At 60.6% G+C, this 21,142-nt stretch overlaps 1 protein-coding gene and 1 long non-coding RNA gene across 28 annotated transcripts; one reads left to right on the top strand and one right to left on the bottom strand.

Annotated features, from left to right (window-relative positions):
* Nucleotides 1–2: 2 nt before the first annotated feature.
* On the top strand, nt 3–1,297 carry LOC142051013 (uncharacterized). Its single transcript, XR_012658253.1, has 2 exons — nt 3–223; nt 418–1,297. It is a non-coding gene; the product is annotated as an uncharacterized LOC142051013 (long non-coding RNA).
* A 6,124-nt stretch (nt 1,298–7,421) lies between these two features.
* Nucleotides 7,422–19,831, bottom strand: LOC142051011 (coiled-coil alpha-helical rod protein 1-like). Of its 27 annotated transcripts, none has more exons than XM_075080220.1 (15): nt 19,774–19,830; nt 17,722–17,759; nt 16,978–17,038; nt 16,355–16,607; nt 15,575–15,658; nt 14,574–14,711; nt 13,168–13,278; nt 12,500–12,585; nt 11,975–12,087; nt 11,305–11,368; nt 10,968–11,035; nt 9,109–9,194; nt 8,883–8,925; nt 8,475–8,594; nt 7,422–8,387 (listed from the first exon to the last, which is right to left on the bottom strand). In XM_075080220.1, the coding sequence occupies exons 2-14, from the start codon at nt 17,747–17,749 to the stop codon at nt 8,509–8,511; spliced, it is 1,221 nt and encodes a 406-aa protein (XP_074936321.1). In that variant the 5' UTR covers nt 17,750–17,759; nt 19,774–19,830; the 3' UTR covers nt 7,422–8,387; nt 8,475–8,508. The 27 variants fall into 27 exon arrangements, 22 of the variants coding, with proteins under 22 accessions (XP_074936321.1, XP_074936322.1, XP_074936312.1 ...); XM_075080221.1 differs by having other exon boundaries at nt 7,422–8,365; nt 19,774–19,829; XR_012658250.1 differs by lacking the exon at nt 19,774–19,830 and having other exon boundaries at nt 10,968–11,061; nt 11,305–11,437; nt 17,716–18,362.
* Between the last annotated feature and the right edge of the window lie 1,311 nt (nt 19,832–21,142).

Here is a 21,142-nt window from a genome sequence, read left to right as displayed (position 1 = left end):
TGTGGGAGGGGCAGGGAATGATTTAGGGTCTGGCCCAGATGAAGCTCTGGTCTCAGTTCAGGGCCCTAGGCCCCAGTTCACCTCCCAGCTGAGCTCAGGGCTCTGGCCCCAGTTCAGGGCTCTAGGCGCAGCTCAAGTCCCAGCCCAGCTTAGGCTCTGGCCCAGATCAGGGCTCTGGCCTGTTTAGAGCTCTAGGTGCAGCTCAGCTCCCAGCCCAGATCAGGTCCTGGCCCCAGTTCAGGGCTCTAGGCACAGTTAAAGTCCCAGTCCAACTTAGGCTCTGGCCCAGATCAGGTCCTGGCCCAGTTCAGGGCCCTTGGCCCTCTTAAGGTTCTGGCCCATTTCAGCTCTTGGCCCATATCAGGGCTCTAGGTGCAGCTCAGCTCCCAGCTCAGATCAGGTCCTGGCCCAGTTCAGGGCTCTTGGCCCAGCTCCAGGGCTCTGGCCCAATTCAGGGCTCTTGGCCCCTTTTAAGGTCCTGGCCCAGTTCAGGCTCTGGCCCAGCTCAGGGCTCTAGGCCCACCTCAGGCTCTGGCCCTCTTAACACTGGCCAAGCTCAGTTCCTGACCCAGTTCAGCTCCCAGGCCAGGTGACAACTCTGTTCCAGCTCAGGGCCCTAGGCCTGGCTCAGGGCTCTGGACCCGGCTCAGGGCTCTGTTCTAGTGTAAGGTACTTTCCCAGTTTGGGCCCAGCTCCCAGTTAAGAGCATCGACTCCCCCTCCGCCCCCCGCCCAAATTTGGGCTCCAGTCCCCGCCCTACTCTCACTTCCGCTTCCGGTGCAAGACGGGCCAATCAGCACACACGGGGATGAGGGCGGCAGCCAATAGCGGTGCGTGGGGCGGGGCAGGCGTTGCCCTGCGTCACCCTGGCAACGGGAGCGGCCGCCCCCGGGTCCCTCTGCCTGCCCGCAGCCACCCCTGGGAACACCCTGTCCCCTTGGGGGGCCCCAGTGTCCCCCCCCAGCCCCTCCTGGGGACACCCCCATCCCCTTGGGGTCCCCAGTGTCTGTCCCCCCTCTCCTGGGGAGCCCCCTGTCCCCTTGGGGGGCCCTAGTGTCCCCCCCCAGCCCCTCCTGGGGACACTCCTATCCCCTTGGGGGGACCCTGTGTACCCCCAGGACCCTCCTGTCCTTGGGGACATCCCCCTCCCCAATAGCAGGGACACTGGTGTCCCAAAGTGCCACCCCCCAGACAGGACACGCTGCCACCGGTGATGTCACCGCACGAGATTTAATGGGCTGAAATGGGGCGGAAAAGGGGCAAAGCTGTAAAAAGAAATAAAGCGTTGGGTCACTGGGATGGGGAGAACCAGTAAGTGACTGGGCTAAACTGGGATGGCTCTGCCACCTGGCAGGTGACACGGGAGGGCCCCACCAGTGTGGGACTGGTCCATACTGGGATGGTCCTGTCACCTATGGGGTGACACGGGGGGAAGTGGGGTCCCACCAGGGCCAAACTGGGATGGCACTGCCCCCTGGGAAGTGACACAGGGTGATGTGGGGTCCCACCAGTGTGGTACTGGGCCAAACTGGGGTGGTACTGTCACCTATATGGTGCCACGGGGGTACACCAGTGCCAAACTGGGCCAAACTGGGACAGCACTGCCATCGACGGGGTGACACATGGAGACATGGCCTCCCACCAGTGCCAAACTGGGCCAGCACTGTCATCCACGGGGTGACACATGGAGACATGAGGTCCCACCAGGGCCAAACTGGGCCAAACTGGGCTGGCACTGTCATTTACAGGGTGACACATGGAGACATGAGGTCCCACCAGGGCCAAACTGGGCTGGCACTGTCATTTACAGGGTGACACATGGAGACATGGGGTCCCACCAGGGCCAAACTGGGCCAAACTGGGCTGGCACTGTCATCTACATGGTGACACATGGAGACATGGGGTCCCACCAGGGCCAAACTGGGCCGGCACTGTCATCTACGGGGTAACACATGGAGACATGAGGTCCCACCAGGGCCAAACTGGGCTGGCACTGTCATCTACATGGTGACACATGGAGACATGAGGTCCCACCAGGGCCAAACTGGGCCGGCACTGTCATCTACATGGTGACACATGGAGACATGAGGTCCCACCAGGGCCAAACTGGGCCGGCACTGTCATCTACTAGGTGACACATGGAGACATGAGGTCCCACCAGGGCCAAACTGGGCTGGCACTGTCATCTACATGGTGACACATGGAGATATGGGGTCCAACCAGTGCCAAACTGGGCCAGCACTGTCATCCACGGGGTGACACATGGAGACATGAGGTCCCACCAGGGCCAAACTGGGCCGGCACTGTCATCGACGGGGTAACACATGGAGACATGGGGTCCCAGCAGGGCCAAACTGGGCCGGCACTGTCACCTACATGGTGACACATGGAGACATGGCCTCCCACTAGGGCCAAACTGGGCCGGCACTGTCATCTACATGGTGACACATGGAGACATGGGGTCCCAGCAGGGCCAAACTGGGCCAGCACTGTCATCTACATGGTGACACATGGAGATATGGGGTCCAACCAGTGCCAAACTGGGCCAGCACTGTCATCCACGGGGTGACACATGGAGACATGAGGTCCCACCAGGGCCAAACTGGGCCGGCACTGTCATCTACTAGGTGACACATGGAGACATGGGGTCCCACCAGGGCCAAACTGGGCCGGCACTGTCATCTACATGGTGACACATGGAGACATGGGGTCCCAGCAGGGCCAAACTGGGCCGGCACTGTCATCTACATGGTGACACATGGAGACATGGGGTCCCACCAGGGCCAAACTGGGCCGGCACTGTCATCTACATGGTGACACATGGAGACATGGGGTCCCAGCAGGGCCGAACTGGGCCGGCACTGTCATCTACTAGGTGACACATGGAGACATGAGGTCCCACCAGGGCCAAACTGGGCCAGCACTGTCATCTACATGGTGACACATGGAGACATGAGGTCCCACCAGGGCCAAACTGGGCTGGCACTGTCATCTACATGGTGACACATGGAGACATGAGGTCCCACCAGGGCCAAACTGGGCCGGCACTGTCATCTACTAGGTGACACATGGAGACATGAGGTCCCACCAGGGCCAAACTGGGCTGGCACTGTCATCTACGAGGTGACACATGGAGACATGGGGTCCCACCAGGGCCAAACTGGGCCGGCACTGTCATCTACGAGGTGACACATGGAGACATGGGGTCCCAGCAGGGCCAAACTGGGCCGGCACTGTCATCTACTAGGTGACACATGGAGACATGAGGTCCCACCAGGGCCAAACTGGGCTGGCACTGTCATCTACATGGTGACACATGGAGACATGAGGTCCCACCAGGGCCAAACTGGGCCGGCACTGTCATCTACATGGTGACACATGGAGACATGAGGTCCCACCAGGGCCGAACTGGGCCGGCACTGTCATCTACTAGGTGACACATGGAGACATGAGGTCCCACCAGGGCCAAACTGGGCTGGCACTGTCATCTACGAGGTGACACATGGAGACATGGGGTCCCACCAGGGCCAAACTGGGCCGGCACTGTCATCTACATGGTAACACATGGAGACATGAGGTCCCACCAGGGCCAAACTGGGCCGGCACTGTCATCTACTAGGTGACACATGGAGACATGAGGTCCCACCAGTGCCAAACTGGGCCGGCACTGTCATCTACATGGTGACACATGGAGACATGAGGTCCCACCAGGGCCAAACTGGGCCGGCACTGTCATCTACATGGTGTCACATGTCATCTACATGGTGGCACCCGCATGTTGACACCTCGGTTCCGACCACCCCACCGGTGGGTTCTGGGTACGTCGGGTCCCTGTATCGACGTCACTAACTGGGACACGATGGGTTAACTGGACTTCCTTGCTTATCCATCGAGATTTCTGTGAGGGAACGCCAGATTTCCCCACGGGAGCGTTAGGATTGTCCATCGCGTGAAGGTTCTTGCCTTTTTAGATGTCCTCCACATCTTCTCCGGTGGCAACACCTCAACAGGTGTTAACGAAGCGCTCGGGAAATGCTCGCTGCGATTCCGAGGTGGGCATTTTCCGTAGGATGAAGGTTCACGGACAGTTTTTCCGCTTGTTCATCTAGGAAATCAATGATTTTGAGGGAGGAAGACCTAGGTCTTGGGTCACGTGGAAGCCTCAGGAAGGAGCGATCTTGGTCCCGCCGTTCCCCGTGTTCCCCTCCCTCAAAAGTGCGTTTTCCCACCCGGCGTTTCCGGAGGGATGGGTTTTGATTCCTTGCCCGTTCTCCTGGTTGCCCGGAGGTGATCAAACCATCCTCCTGGTGTCAGGTCAGCTCACGGACCTCTCTCCGGTGGGACTACGCGTAGGAGCCTGCTGTGAGTTCAAGGCTTGTACGGTCACCTGTGAGTCCCTCCCCTCATTAGCATCGTTTTGCCGTTTAACACTGTTGTTTAATCAACACCTTCCGGCTTTCCGCCACGCTTCCACCTTCCTCAAAGCGCCGTAGGGTTTCGGAGTCCGTTTAAGTCCATGCTCAAGCCACCGTTGTTCTATTTTTAAAAGTTGAGCCATTATCTGTGGCGTCGGGTCCGCACCAAACCTGCCGCGGTGCCTGGAGGATAAAACGTTACCCAAACTCGTTACTCCCCCAACTCCAGTCACCATAAATCATCCGTCAGAGGTTGGTGTCATGAGCGGGGGGAGATAGACTCAATTTATCAAGCGTCCTAAAGGGCTTTCCCTTCCCGAAGCGGTTGACTTCTGATAACTCCTACCACTACCAAATCCACGGGTGGGGTCACTGGTGGGACTGCTTGTTGCGTAGAGCTTGGCCAACACGGTCTTGCTGCAGGGTGACGGCAGGTCCGCCTGTCCCCGCCATTCACGGAGCCGTTCAACCATCCGATACTCAGGGTAAAAGAAAACCCTGTCACGCTTCTACCACTGGTTGCCTGTATCTGTCCATCTGGCCACCCGATTGGTCCTTTTCCAGCCTGCGACTCCATGCCCTGTAGCAGTAGGACAGGATTTGGTCTTTTTGTTCCCAATATTTTCTTCACCGTACGTCTCCGTTCCCCAACCGCCCATTGAGTTTTGCCCAATTTCCTCACCGTTGCGTAGCACGTCCTAGAACGCTGCTGGTTGAGCAGAACCTTCTACTTGCTCCGTTACCGCGAGTCCATCAGCCACAGACCCAGCAGCAGCCGTTCCTTGCCTTCACCTGATGTTTTCTGAGCGCTCCTATCAGTAAGACACCATCTGGTTGGTGGGGATCGCGTTCAGGAGCAACCCAGGGAGGAGAATTTGGAGGTGGGGGAGTCACCAACCCTGGAGGGGTTCGAACAACGTGTAGATGTGGCACTTCAGGTCATGGAGACACGGTAGCGTTGGGTTGACGGTTGGACATGATGATCTTAGAGGTCTTTTCTAACCTTAATGATTATGATTCAGCAACTTTCTTCTCCTTAGCCAAGCCAACTGTGATGGACACACAGTCCCACTTCTGTACGGTGGTCTTAGGTGCTACACCTAAAGGCGGTGGTTTCCCACCAAGAAGAGGTTTAAGAGGAGATATTGGCATGTGGAACGTTAAGCTTCTTCCCTGAGTTGAGGCATCGGTTGTTCCCAACCCTCCGTAAGCTGCCAGAAGCTCTTCAAAGGTTGAGGAATTGTGCTGAGCATTGAACCGTGACTTGGAGCTCCTCAGAGGTCCTTGTTGCCGTAGTCCCACCAATCTCTCCCACCTGGCTCTGCAACAAGAGGGGCTGCATAGGGTGGAAGGGTCTCAAAGACTGATACACATTCATGGTGGCCTTTAGAAGCTCCAGGGCTGCTTCACGGGGTGGAGTCCATGCCCAGACTGCATTTTAATTGAGTCAAGTTATAGAATGGTTACGTTATTTTATGAAATATGGAACACGTGTGCCTCAAAATCCTCAAATCCCCGTCACATCACCTAACTCCTTTATTTGCAGGGCTGGATAACCCCTGGATTTCTTGTAGGACCTCAGCAGGAGCCATTTTCCTTCTACCTCTCCATCTGACTCCCCAGAATGTCACTTCTTGGCCAGGTCCTTATTTGTCTCCTTCCTCTACCTCAGTTAACTCTCGGTGCGTTATAATCACCTCCACAACCTGTTCCACAGCTTCTGCTGGGCGTCCACCTACTATAACATCTAGATGTTAAGTCTCCACTTGCCGTTAGGTTTCTTTACTGGTCATACTGGAGAGCTGGGGAGGGGGGGGATGAGACTTGAAAACCTTCTTCCAGCCCTTTTATCATCCCAGAAAGAGGACGATTAACATCAGAAGGTTAATTTGGATGGTGGAATATTAACTAGCTTGTTGTGGGGTAGAGGAGCAGCAGTTGGCAGCATATTTGTAACTCCGCAGGTGTCCTCATCTACCATCAATATTTGGTTGACTCCTGCGTCAACGAGGAACGTTGTACGGTGGCAATCATTAACCACGACTGTCACCTCAGGACTTGGATCCTCCGTGGTGGGAGCAGCGGCCGCGAGTGCTTCCGCTGAACCAAGCCCCGACCCTGGTTTCCTCTAGATTCCCGGTCTAGGTTTAGTCCTGATAGATTCGCGTCTATCTCCAAGCTCACATCCTCTGGCAGAAGAAACCAAGGGACTTCAGCCGCTCCTTGTATGGTTTCCCCTCTAAACCCTTCACCAGCTTCGTGGCCCTCCTCTAGACGCTTTCCGGTAGCTTTATACCCTTAATGAACTGTTGCGTCCAAAACTGCCCAGGGAACGCTGAGGCGAGGCCGCCCCAGCGCGGGGCAGAGCGGGACAATCCCCCCCCTCGCCCGGCTGCGATGCAGGGCTCGGTGCCCCCCCAGGGCACGATTGACCCTCTTGGCTACCAGGGCACGCTGGTGGCTCGTGTTCAACTTGCCGTTGACCAGAACCCCCAGATCCTTCTCCGCGGAGCCGCTCCCCAGCCCCTCGTTCCCCGGCCTGTCTGTACAGCCAGGGCTGCTGCGCCCCAGGGGCAAAACCCGGCTCTTGTCTTTCTTTAACTCCCTATGGTTGGCGATTTCCCGGCTCTCTTAATTTGTCCGGATCCCTCCGCAGGGCCTCTCTGCCCTCGGGAGTGTCAACAGCTCCTCCCAGTTTTGTGTTGCCAGCAAACTTCATTAGCGTTCCTTCCAGCCCTGCATCCAAGTCGTTAACAAAGAGACGAAAGAGCGCCGGCCCCACGATGGCTCCCTGTGGAACCCCGCTAGCGACCGGCCGCCAGCCCGACGTAACCCCGTGAGCCCGACCCACCAGCCAATGGCTCACCCAACGTAGCACAAACAAAACACAAGGGAACGAAGGGATCCGAATCCGAAAGGAATCCGAAGGGAAGAGAACAGTGGAACTGGTTATCAAATCTATTTCCTTCTATTCCCCCAACAGTGAGACAATTTATCAGTTTGATATTGAAAATATTAGGAGTTTTACTCGGTTTAGGGATCACATTCGGTTGGTTTACTCAAACCTACTCGACTTGGCTCGCTCAAATTCACGGACACAAACATTCTGCTCCAATTTAAAGTCCGCACAAAACAAAAGGAGGGAACGTTACACAAGAAAAAGCTCCGAGGTAAAGATGGCTTCAAAGAGCTGCCCAAAAGAGCTTGACCAAGAGCGATCTCGCCTCTACAAGAGGGTCTGCTGTCAAGAAGAAACCGAAACGGGCCGAAAGCAGCGAAGTTGCAACAAAATAGTGCAAATTCAGCTAAGAAACACGCATTAAGTGCCTTTTCACGAGGCGCGGGCGTGAACAAGTGCTCCAAAGTGGACGGCAACAAGCGACGTTGTGGAAAAACGAGTATCTGAGTGGTCTGAAAATTGGATATAAGGAATCGAGAGCGAAACATGGGGTCCTTCTCGGGGCTCCCAGTTGAGAGGCACCTTATTCCCAGCAATAAAAGGTATTTTAGCTCCCGCCTGCTTCTGCTGCCTCCCCTCCGCTGCCCGCGCAGGAATTACATGAGAAGAAAATAGGAGCCAGTCCTTTTCACGAACGCTGGGAGAGATCCCGCTTCCGCCGCCGCCAAAACATCACGGTCCGTTTGGATCGCTCAAAATTAAACTTTACGCGCTCGTTAAGAAATATAACGAACCAACAAGGGCTCAATCCCCCTTTGCACGGAGTAGTTTATCACCTGAATTTGCTCATTCACCGAATTTGTGAGGTTTCATCGATTATAACTCGTTAATTTGTGTATCTACGAGTAAAACGAGCTGCCCGGGTGATGACGCAAGCGCTTCTCCGTCCTCCGGCGTGGAACCGGTGCTCCCCGTGTCCCCTCGTGTCCCTCCGTATCCCGCCGCGTCCCCTCCCCTGGGACGCACGGCACGAGCTGCATTAGCCATAAACCTGAGCAGGAGCTGAATGACGTCTGGGAAGTGATGTGTGGGTCACACCAGTGCTGGACTGGGCCAAACTGGTCTCCTCCCCGCTGGCTGGGGTGGTGGGGGCGACTCACCCGGATGCCTGGATCCGCGGCAAGGTCGGAGGGGTCAGAAGGGGTCACCGTTGTCCCCATCGTCCCCGAGGATGGCGGCACCCAGGGCCTGCAGCTGCATCACAAGGGAGCCTAGTGCCGCTGCGGGGGGACACGGAGGGACATTGGGGGACACTGGGGGACACAAAGGGACATTGGGGACTGGGGTGGGGGGGAAACTGGGGAGACACTGGGGACATTGGAGGGCTGGGGGGACATGGGGGGAACATTAGGAAGACATGGGGGGGCCACTGGGGGACATTTGGGGGCTGGGGGGACACTGGGGGCACCCAGGGAGTCACAGGACACTGGGGGGGACACGGGGACATGGGGGGGGGACACCAGGGGGGACATGAGGACACCCAGAGGTGCCACATGGGCCACACCTACCTCTGCCTGGGGAAGGGCCGGTCCTGCCTCCGTGGGGGGTGACCTGGGGGTGACATGAGGGGTGACACAAGGACAGCAGCCACCCCTGTCCCCAAGTGCCCTCCCAGACCGGTGTCCCTCCCTTGTCACCCCCTCCCCATGCCCCTTGCCTCCTCGCATCTCCAGCCACCCCCCACCATGTCCCCTGTGTCCCCACGTCCGCACCCGTGTCCCCAAAACACCTCACCTTGCCCCGTGCCACCTCGTCCTGCATCACATCGTCCTTTGTCACCTGGCCGTGCCTCACCTCCGCATCCACCCGCAAGGGCACCACTGCGGGGACAGGGACAGGCCGTGGTGGGGACAGGGAAGCCACCACTCACCCACAGCGTGGCACTGGGTCTCCAACACGTCCCCTCGCGTCCCACCGGTGACGTCCGCTGCCCAGCGTCCTCCCCACGAAGGGTGGCCCTAAGGTGTTGTGTTAACAGAGGTGTGGCCAGCAGGAGCCGGGCAGGGATGGGGCCCCTGTGCTCGGCCCTGGGGAGGCCCCACCTCGAATGCTGGGCTCAGGTTTGGGCCCCTCGGGACAAGAAGGGCCTTGAGGGGCTGGAGCGTGTCCAGAGAAGGGCAGCGGGGCTGGGGCAGGGTCTGGAGCACAAGTGTGCTGGGGGGCGGCTGAGGGGGCTGGGGGGGTTTAGCCTGGAGAAGAGGGGGCTGAGGGGAGCCCTTCTCGCTCTCTGCAGCTGCCTGAGAGGGGCTGGAGTGAGGGGGGGGTCGGTCTCTGCTCCCAAGTCACCAGTGACAGGACGAGAGGGAACGGCCTCAAGCTGCGTCAGGGGAGGGTTAGGTTGGAGATTAGGAACAATGTCTTCCCTGCCAGAGCGGTCAGGCCCTGGCACAGGTGGCCCAGAGAGGTGGGGGAGTCACCAGCCCTGGGGGGGTTCAAACAACGTGTAGACGTGGCGCTTGGGGACATGGTTTGGGAGGGATGGTGGTGTTGCATCGGTGGTTGGACTCGATGATCTTCGAGGCCTTTTCCAACCTTAATAATTCTACAATTCTAGTCTATGTTGGGTTGATGGTTGGACTCAATGATCCTCGAGGCCTTTTCCAACCTTAATAATTCTACAATTCTAGTCTATGTTGGGTTGATGGTTGGACTCAATGATCCTCGAGGCCTTTTCCAACCTTAATAATTCTACAATTCCACTCTATGTTGTGTTGATGGTTGGACTCAATGGTCCTTGAGGTCTTTTCCAACCTTAACAATTCAATAATTCTACGATTCTAGTCTATGTTGGGTTGATGGTTGGACTCAATGGTCCTCGAGGCCTTTTCCAACCTTAATAATTCTACAGTTCCATTCTATGTTGTGTTGATGGTTGGACTCAATGATCCTTGAGGTCTTTTCCAACCTTAATGATTCTACGATTCTATTAGTCTAATGGTGCCCAATAACCCTTCACAACCAGATTCAACATCAGCGAAATACAGGTTCCTGTTAGTCCGCGAGGGATTCGCTAACAGGTCGATCACTTTTAGCCCCGCCGTGCCCAATGGCGGTTCACGGCCAGATTCACTTATCGAAGCAACAGAAACACAGGTTCGTGTCGGCACGCCGGCGACAAACACCGCCTGCAAAGCACGTGCAAATATAAAGCGCTAAAACACAAAATGACGAGCTGCTTCTCTAAATTTCCACTCGGAGGCGGGTAACTTTGGGAGGGAGGGGTGTATTTTAGTATTCTAATGAGGTGATAATGAGCAAAAGTTCACCCTCAGGGCACGATGGCCGGGCATGGTTCCATCCAGCCCCCAGATCTGCAGGGATTTATGGATGAGTTTGGCCACGAAGCCTTCGCTTCACTTCCCTCCCCCAGTTATCTCCCTTAGATCAGCACACCGGGCTCCCTCGGTGTTCCTCGCACCTACAAGCGCAGGTGGTGTCGCGTAGGTGACAACCGCTCCACCGATTTCCCACCCACCAACCGCATTCCACTCTGAAGTTAACTTTTATGAAATACGGATACAACTTTAGCCTCGATGACGTCAACCTCAATAATCTCACCCCCCAATAATCGTTCCCCGCATATCCCCACTCACCGCTTTGCCGGAGCCTGGCTGTCGTCCCTGCGAGAAGATGTGTGTTGCCTGTCACCTCGGCCACCGGGCTGGGGACAACGTCACCGTGTCACCCCTGGTCCCAGACGTGGGTCAGGCCCAGCAGGGTGGAGACAGTGCCACCGCGTTACAAGTCCCCAAAAGCAGGGATGGGGCGTCTCCTGCCACCCCTGCGGTCCCAAATTTACTCTTAGGGTCCCAATATCCCCCCCCCACAGTGTCCCCACCCCACCTTTGGGGTCCCAATGTCACCCTCACGGTCCCCCTCAACACCCCCCAAAGTGGACCCAGGTATCCGGGCCCTTCCCCCATCACTCACTCGTCCCCCGCCGCGTCCTGCTGCCACCGTGGCCAGTCCAAGGCCACCGCCGGAGCCACCAGCCCTGGAGACAGGGGACAGGGTGACACCGGGGTCACCAGCCTTGGGGACAGGGTGAGTCCAGGGCCACCCACTGCGGAGGAGGGGTGACGGTGGCATCGGGGCCATCCTGTTCCTGTCCTCACGCCTGGCCTGTCACCATGTCTGTCCCCACGTACCTGTCCCTGTGTCCCTGTCCCCATGTCCCCCTCCTTGACCTCATGTCCCACTCCCTGTGTCCCCTTTCTTGTGTCCTTGTGTCCCCATCCCTTCCCTGTCCCCCTCCCTGTCCCCATGCCCCCCCCTTGTCTCCTTGTTTCTGTGTCCCCCTCCCCTCCTCAACTCTGTGCCCTCTGTCCCCCTCCCTATCCCCATGTCCCCCTCCCTGTCCCCCATGTCCCCCTACTTGCCCCTATGTCCCCCTCCGTGCCCCCTGTCCTCCTCCCTGTCCCTGTGTCCCCATGTCCCCCTCTCCTGTCCCCATGTCCCCCTCCCTGTCCCCCATGTCCCCCTACTTGCCCCTATGTCTCCCCGACCCGTATGTCCCCCTCCGTGCCCCTGTCCCACTCCCTGTCCCTGTGTCCCCATGTCCCCCTCCCCTGTCCCCATGTCCCCCTCCCTGTCCCCATACCCTGGAGGACGCGGAGCCGCTGTCCCGCGCGGCGCAGGCGGGCGCTGAGGGTCACCATGGTCCCGGTGGCTGCCATCACCTCAGCCTCGCGTGCTGTCACCACCCCGGCCAGCCTGAGGGACACGGGGCATGTGGGGATGACACGGGGGACGTGGGGACGGGGACACACACGCAGGGACAGGAGCAGCAGGGATGGGACAATGGTGACACAGGGGGACAAGGACCCTGGTGACCTCTCAGTGTCCCCATCCCAGTCCCCTCCCACCCGCCAGAGGCCTCTCAGTTCCTTCCCAGTCCCCTTCCAGTGTCTCCAGTGCCTCCCAGTAACCCCCAGGCCCCTATCCCAGTCCCCCCCAGCTCTTCCCAGTGCCCCCCCCAGTCCCTTCCAGTTGCCCCCCTCCAGTTTCTTCCCCGTTCCCTCTCATCCCTCCCTGTGCCCAGTTCCCCCCCAGTCCTTCTTAGTGCTCCTCCAGTCCCCCCCCAGTCCCTCCCAGTGTCCCCTGTCCCTCCAGTTCCTCCCAGTACCTGGCAGCCGCCTGGGCCAGTCCCCCCAGTGCCTCCTCAGCCGCCTCTGCCCGTCCCCGCTGCCGCGTCACCTCCTGCGCCAGGCGCTGGGACAAGAGCCACCGTGTCCCCACCCTGTCCCCAAAACCTCCCGTGTCCCCAGCGTGTCCCTACTCTGGGCCACCTCCCCAGCCAGGTACTGGGACACAGCCCACTGGTCACCAGTGTCCCCAGCATGTCCCCAACACCTCCCCAAGTGGCCCCCCGTGATGTCCCCAGGGGGACCCCAACCCATCCCCATGGCCTGAACATGTCACTCTGTGTCCCTGTGTCCCCAGTGTGGCTCTCTGTGTCCTCAGTGTGTCCCCCCTTTTTCTGGGCATGCCCCCCCACAGATCCCCATGTCCCCAGCAGGTCCCCATATGTCCCATGTCCCCAGCACATCCCCATATGTCCCACGTGTGTCCCCATGTGGCCCCAGCAGGTCCCCATATGTCCCACATGTCCCCCCATGTCCCCAGTAGGTCCCTGTGTCCCCAGCAGGTCCCCAACATGTCCCATGTGTGTCTCCTGTGTCCACAGCAGGTCCCCATATGTCCCATGTGTCCCCCTTGTGTCCCCAGCAGGTCCCCATATGTCCCGCATGTGTCCCCACATGTACCACGTGTCCCTGCCGTGTCCCTGCTGACCTCGGTGTCCCGACGCTGCAGTTTGGCGGTGGCTGCCCTCTCACGCAGGCTCAGCTCCAGCCGCGTCACCCGGCGCGTCCCCGCTGCCACCGCCGCCCCCAGCGCCCCGACCTGAGGGACCCAGGCATCCGGGAGCCTCCCAGGAGGGAACCAGGCACCCAGGAGCCCCCCGAGAAGGAAACAGGTGACCCCTGGGAGGGACTCAGGCATCTGGGACCCACCCCCCCCACCCCCTAGAAGGGACTTGGGAACACCCCCAGGAGGGACCCAGGTGTCCATGCACCCCCCAACCCCCCTAGATGGGACCCAGGTGCCCCCCCCAGGAGGGACCCAGACATCCAGGAAGCCCCCCACCCCCCTAGAAGGGACTTGGGAACACCCCTAGGAGGGACCCAGGTGTCTGGGCACCCCTCAACCCCTTAGATGGGACCTAGGTGCCCCCCCAAGGAGGGTCCCAGGAGCCCCCCCAGAGGGAAACAGGTGACCCCCGGGAGGAAGCCAGGTCTCAAAGCACCCCCCAAGCCCCCCAGGAGGGACCCAGGTGTCTGGGCACCCCTTAAACCCCCCCAGATGGGACCCAGGTGCCCCCTCAGGAGAGACCCAGGCACCCAGGAACCCCCAAGAGGGACACAGGTGACACCTGGGAGGGACTCAGGCACCTGGGAGCCCCCCCCAGAGGGAAACAGGTGACCCCCAGGAGGGACTCAGGCATCCAGGCACACCCAACCCCCCTAGATGGGACCCAGGTGCCACCCCCAGGAGGGACCCAGGTGTCTAAGCACCCCCTAAACACCCCCCAGATGGGACCTGGGTGCCTGGACACCCCCTAACCCCCTCAATGGGACCCAGATGCCACCCCCAGGAGGGACCCAGGCATCGGAGCACCCCCCAACCCCACCAGTGAGGACCCAGGCACCCCCCCAGAAGGAACCCAGAGGTCTGGACACCCCCTAAATCCCCCCCAGATGGCACCCACGCATCCAGGCGCCCCCAAACCCCCAATGGGATGCAGATGCCACCCTCAGGAGGGACCCAGGTGTCTGAGCGCCCCCAAACTCCCCACCAGGAGGGACCCAGGCACCCCTCAGGAGGGACCCAGGCCTCTGGGTGCCCCCCAAGCCCCCAGGATGGGACCCAGGTACGCCCACCTACGAGTGACCCAGGACTCTGGGTGCCCCCGAGTCTCCCCAGATGGGACCCAGGTGCCACCCTGTGATGGGACCCAGGAATCCAGGTGTCCCCCAAGCCCCCCAGATGGGACCCAGGACACTGGGTGTCCCCCAAGCCTCCAAGATGGGACCCAGGCACCCTCTCGAGAGGGACCCAGAGGTTGGGGTGCCCCCTCAAGAGGGACCCAGGACCACCCCCTCACCCCCAAGATGGGACCCAGACATCCAAGCACCCACCTGCGCCTGCAGCACCCGCTGCGTCTCCTCCTGCACCCGCAGCTGCACCAGGAGGGCGAAGACCTTCTCCCGCCAGCGCCCCAAAAGTGCCTGCAGCCGGGGGGGGGCCACCGCCATGGGGACCTCGGGGGGGGGCAGCTGGGGGGGTAGGAGGGGAGTTGTGAGTGTCTCGGGGCACCCAAGACCCCCTCAGCACCCCAGAACCTCCCCGTTGCACATCAGCATCCCCCCAACACCCTAAAAGCCTCTGCCCAGTGGCACCTTATGGCACCGCAAGGGTGCTCCAACCCCTCCCCTCCCCAGTCCCCCCCAGCATCCTGTGCCTCCAGGACACCCCCGTGGCCCCTCAGGCTCCCCCGTGGCCCCCCAGGGCCCCCTGTGGCACCCCAGAGTCTGCCAGATGAACCCCCAAGCACCCCTGTGCCCCCCCAGCACTTCAGAAACCCCCGGACCCCCCCAGAGCACCCCTACAGCTTCCCCCCCCCATCTCCTCATGTTGACCAATTGCCCCCCAGGACCACTGTGGCACCCCAGGGCTCCCCCATTGCCCCCCAAGGGCACCTCACAACACCCTAGGGCTCCTCCAACACCCCCAAAAAAACACCAGCGGCACCCTATTGGAGCCCCAAACACCTCCAAAGCACCCCAGGCCCACCCCAGCCTCTCCCCAGAGTACCCCAGGACCCTCCCATTGCCACCCAGCACACAAGTGACCCCTCCCAGCACCGCAAAGGGCCCCTAGAGGCCTCTTATGTCCCCCTCTGCCCCCAAAAGCTCCCCCAAGAGCACCCTACTGGAGCCCCAAAGACCCCCACAGCACCCCAGCACCTCCTCAGCCCACCCCTGAGCACCCCAGGACCCTCCCATTGCCCTGCCCAGGGCAACCCCCAGCACTCATGTGACCCCTCCCAGGACCCCAAAGGGTCCCCAGGGGCACCCTATGTCCCTCCCTGCCCCCAAAAGCCCCCCCAGGGGCACCCTGGGGCCCTCCCCAGCCCCACCTCACGGCCCAGTTCACGCTCCTGCAGGGTCAGGATGTGGCCGAGGGCGCTGAGCCGGGCCTGGAGCAGTACTGTGGCCTGGCACTGCGGGAATGGGGACAGTGTGGGGACACTGCAGGGACAGGGGGACACCCTGGGGACACTGCAGGGACAGGGAGACACCCTGGAGACAGGGGGACGCCTCGGGAACACTGCGGGGATGGGGGACACCCTGGGGACAGGGGGATGCCTCAGGGACACTGCAGGGACAGGGGGACACCTTGGGGCCACCGCAGGGGCAGGAGGACGCCATGGGGACAGGGGGACGCCTCAGGAACACTACGGGGATGGGGGACACCCTGGGGACAGGGGGACGCCTCGGGAACACTACGGGGATGGGGGACACCCTGGGGACAGGGGGATGCCTCAGGGACACTGCAGGGACAGGGGGACACCTTGGGGCCACCGCAGGGGCAGGAGGACGCCATGGGGACAGGGGGACGCCTCGGGAACACTATGGGGACAGGGGGACACCCTGGGGACACTGAAGTAACAGGGGGACGCCTTGGAGACACTGTAGGGACACCTCAGGGACACTGCAGGGACACCTCGGGGATGCCATGGGGACAGGGGGACGCCCTAGGGACACTGTGGGGATGGGGGGATACCCTGGGAAGAGAGGGATGCCTCGGGGACACTGCAGGGACAGGGGGCCGCCTTGGGGACACCGCGGGGACAGGGGACAAGGCCATCATGTCCCCAAGGGGAGGGGACATGGACCCCAGGGGACCCAGGGCTCACCTCCTCTGGGGACTGACCCCCACCAGGCTCCGCCCCCTGGGCTTGACCACGCCTCCTCTCAGCCTCAAGCTCCACCTCCAGGGCCTGGCTCCGCCTCCTCTCAGCCTCAAGCTCTGCCTCCAAGGCCTGGCTCCGCCTCCTCTCAGCCTCAAGCTCCACCTCCAGTGCTTGGCCCCGCCTCTTCCCAGCCTCAAGCTCCACCTCCAAGGCTTGGCCCCTCCTCCTCTCAGCCTCAAGCTCCGCCTCCAGCATCCTGTCAAAGGGGACCAAGGTGTCCAGGCTCTGGGGGTTACTGGGAACACTGGGGGACTTACTGGGAGGGCTACTGGCAGCATTGGGATGTACTGGGAGGTTACGGGGAACACTGGAGAGGGAAACTGGGGGATTACAGAGAACACTGGGGATTACTGGGAGCCCTGGGGCAGGTATTAGGAGGTTACTGGGAGCACTGGGGGTTACTGGGCAGCTACTGGGAACATGAGAGCACAGCAGGAGTAATGAGGGAGGAGCTGAGGAGGAGCTGGGTGCACTGGGGGGTTACTGGGAGCACTGGTGAGGGTTACTGGGAGGATTGGTAACTGGGAGGTAACTGGGAGGTTACTGGGAGCACTGGGAGGCCTTACCTGGCACTGGGGCCGGGGGGGCGGAGCACGAAGTGTGATGGGGGGACGAGACCCTGCAGACCTGGGCGGGGCAGGAGGGACCCAGATGTCCGGGGGGCTGTCGGGGGGGGGGGGGTGGGTCAGGGAGAAGGGTGGGGGGAGGGGTGAGGGGACCCAGGCGTCCTGGGGGGTGTCAGGGGGGTTGGGGTGGGGGGACCCAAGTGTCCGGGGGGGGGTCGGGGGGGGGGGGAAGGGTGGGGGGACCCAAGTGTCCCGGGGGGGTGTCGGGGGGGGGGGGGGAAGGGTGGGGGGACCCAGGTGTCCGGGGGGTGTCAGGTGGGGTCAGGGTGGGGGGACCCAAGTGTCCGGAGGGGACCCAGGCATCCAGGGGGGTGTTGTGGGGAGACCCAGGTGTCCGGGGAGGGGGGGTGTCAGGGGCGGGGGGACCCAGGTGTCCGGGGGGGGGTGTCAGGGGCAGGGAGGGGTGGGGGGGACCCAGGTGTCCGGGGAGGGGGGTGTCAGGGGTGGGGGGACCCAGGTGTCCGGGGGGGGCGGTGTCAGGGGCAGGGAGGGGTGGGGGGGACCCAGGTGTCCGGGGGGGGGGGTGTCAGGGGCAGGGAGGGGTGGGGGGACCCAGGCGTCCAGGGTGGGTGTCGGGGGGGACACCCAGGTGTCCAGGGAGGGCCGGGAGGGTCAGGGTGGGGGGACCCACGTGTCCGGGGTGGGGGGGACACGACGACCCCGGCATCCAGGGCTCACCAGTACCTGGTGGCTCTGGGTGATTCTCGGCCATTGGTGGCACCCTGGGGTGGGACAACTCCCAGTAAGTCCCAGTAACCCCCCCTCCCCACTAACTCCCAGTGTCCCCTCTATCCCCCGTACCTCCCAGTAACCCCCACTGGGGGCCTGCTCCCCTCTACACACAGTCCCAGTACCCGTCCCCCAAGCCTCAGTGACTCCCAGTAACAACCAGTGACTACCAGTTCCTGTAACCCCCCAGTAATTCCCAGTTCCCCCTGCCATGGCTCCAGTAACTCCCAGTTACCATCCTCTCACATTCCCAGTGACTCCCACTTCCCCATCACATGCTCCCAGTGGCTCCCAGTATAGCCCAGTGGCTCCCCAGTCCCCCCAGAGACTCCCAGTAACAACCCCCTCACGTTCCCAGAGACTCCCACATCCACATCACATGCTCCCAGTGGCTCCCAGTATAGCCCAGTGGCTCCCCAGTCCCCCCAGTTACTCCCAGTAACAACCCCCTCATGTTCCCAGTGACTCCCACTTCCACATCACATACTCCCAGTGGCTCCCAGTATAGCCCAGTGGCTCCCCAGTCCCCCCAGTTACTCCCAGTAACAACCCCCTCATGTTCCCAGTGACTCCCACTTCCCCAAACCAAACTCCCAGTGGCTCCCAGTATCGCCCAGTGGCTCCCCAGTCCTCCCCTCATGGTCCCAGTGGCTCCCCAGTCCCCCCAGAGACTCCCAGTAACAGCCCCCTCATGTTCCCAGTGACTCCCACTTCCACATCACATACTCCCAGTGGCTCCCAGTATAGCCCAGTGGCTCCCCAGTCCCCCCAGAGACTCCCAGTAACAGCCCCCTCGTGTTCCCAGTGACTCCCACTTCCACATCACATACTCCCAGTGGCTCCCAGTATAGCCCAGTGGCTCCCCAGTCCCCCCAGTAACAACCCCCTCATGTTCCCAGTGACTCCCACTTCCCCAACCCATACTCCCAGTGGCTCCCAGTCCCCCCAGTGACTCCCAGTAACAACCCCCTAGTGTTCCCAGTGACTCCCACTTCCACATCACATTCTCCCAGTGGCTCCCAGTATCGCCCAGTGGCTCCCCAGTCCCCCCAGTTACTCCCAGTAACAACCCCCTCATGTTCCCAGTGACTCCCACTTCCACATCACATACTCCCAGTGGCTCCCAGTATAGCCCAGTGGCTCCCCAGTCCCCCCAGAGACTCCCAGTAACAGCCCCCTCGTGTTCCCAGTGACTCCCACTTCCACATCACATACTCCCAGTGGCTCCCAGTATAGCCCAGTGGCTCCCCAGTCCCCCCAGTAACAACCCCCTCATGTTCCCAGTGACTCCCACTTCCCCAAACCATACTCCCAGTGGCTCCCAGTATAGCCCAGTGGCTCCCCAGTCCCCCCAGTAACAACCCCCTCATGTTCCCAGTGACTCCCACTTCCACATCACATGCTCCCAGTGGCTCCCAGTATAGCCCAGTGGCTCCCAGTCCCCCCAGTAACAACCCCCTCATGTTCCCAGTGACTCCCACTTCCACATCACATACTCCCAGTGGCTCCCAGTATCGCCCAGTGGCTCCCCAGTCCCCCCAGTGACTCCCAGTAACAGCCCCCTCATGTTCCCAGTGACTCCCACTTCCACATCACATACTCCCAGTGGCTCCCAGTATCGCCCAGTGGCTCCCCAGTCCCCCCAGTGACTCCCAGTAACAGCCCCCTCATGTTCCAGTGACTCCCAGTTCAAGGCACAGACGACCCCAGTGACTCCCATTCCCCACCCCTCAAGGTCCCAGTGGGTCCCAGGACCCCCAGTTACCGTCCCCTCATATTCCCAGTGACTCCCAGTTCTCCCCACGCACTCCCAGTGGCTCATTTCCCCCTCCTCACGGCCCAGGGGCTCCCAGTAACTCCCAGTGCCTCCCCCCAGCTCCGGCACCCCCCGGTAACTCCCAGTCCCACCAACACTGGCGCTCCCAGTACCCCCCAGTGCCCCCCAGTGCCCCCCAGTACCTCCCAGTGCCCCCCAGTACCCCCAGCAACCCCCGGCCCCCTCACGACCGCGCGGTGCACGCCGGGAACGCGCCGCCGCCGCCACTCTCCCACTCCGCGCAGAACAACCAATCAGAGCGCGGAGCCCGGCGGAGAACCCGCCCCCTTTCCCCGGCGGCGGGAAAGCGACAACCAATGAGAGACGGAAACGCGAAGTCCCGCCTTCCCCCTGGCCAATGGGAGACGGTTCCTGGGCGTTGAGCCGCGGCGGAGACTGCAGCGGACCGTCCCGCCTCCACGCAGGGGCTCCGCCAATGAGGGCTCGAGGGGCGGGGCCTGAGCTAAAGCTGGGCCGGGGGGCTAAATCTGGGGTCTGAGGGGGTAAAGATGAGGTTGGGGTGGGGTAAATCAGGGTCCTGGCGGTGTAAATCAGGGCATGAGGGTGTAAATCTGGGCCCCAGGGGGTAAATATATTCCCTGAGGGGGTAAATCTGGGGCTTTTGGATATAAACCATGGCCCTAGAGGCATAAATTGGGGCTCTGGGGTGTAAATCTGGGACATGAGGGGGGAAATATAAGCCTTTAGGGGAACTCTGGGCCCTGAGGGAGGGTATCTGGGCTCAGCAGTGTAATTCAGGGCCCTAAGGGGGCAAATATAAGCCCTGAGGGGGTAAATCTGGGTTTAGGGATGTAAATCTGGGCCCTGAAGGGGCAAGTGTAACCCCTGAGGGAATAAACCTGGGGCCTGGGGTGTAAATCTGGGCCCTGGGGGAGTAAACCTGGGCTCTGGTGTGTAAATCTGGGCCCTGAGGGGGCAAATCTGGGATCTGGGGTGTAAATGAGGGCCCTGAGGGGAGCAAGTGTAAGCTCTGAGGGAGTAAAGCTGGGCACTGGGGTGTAAATCTGGGGCCTGAGGGGGTTAACACGCTCAGTATTAAGGAGTTTTATTCCCGGTTTTCGGTGACATCATGGTTGTGGCATCCCTCCATCTTCCTTGCCGGAGAATGTTTCTTTTTGTTATGGGTCCCTGACATTCCTCAGCCAGTGAACCTGAATTCCTTTCACAAGTCGGCTCATTGAGTTGTTTGGGCATCTCAGGATGTGGGTTGAGCTTAATAAGGGCTCAAGCCGCAACTTTAACCCTTTAGTTATTTACAACAAGAATTTGCCCCCTTTGGAAGTTGGACTTGATCCTTCCAAGTCAGGACATCCTATGATTCCATGATTCCATGCTTCTATGAAATATTTCATTTAAGACTCGCAGAATCTTTGACTTAGATTATGTTTCCGGCAAAGAGAGGCCTCAGTATCGCCTGTTCCATGCACTCAATTATCATTAAAATGATTCATCACAATCATTATTATCACCAAAGCCTGGTCTAAACTGGCTAACAGTCCTCTGAGGGACAATCCACCCACCCTTCTAAACCATACGTTT

The sequence above is a fragment of the Phalacrocorax aristotelis genome, unplaced genomic scaffold (genome assembly GCF_949628215.1).
Source record: "Phalacrocorax aristotelis unplaced genomic scaffold, bGulAri2.1 scaffold_209, whole genome shotgun sequence".
Lineage (NCBI taxonomy): Eukaryota > Metazoa > Chordata > Aves > Suliformes > Phalacrocoracidae > Phalacrocorax > Phalacrocorax aristotelis.
The sequence above is the reverse complement of the archived record's forward strand: the minus strand, read 5'-3'. Positions and strand labels throughout refer to the sequence as shown.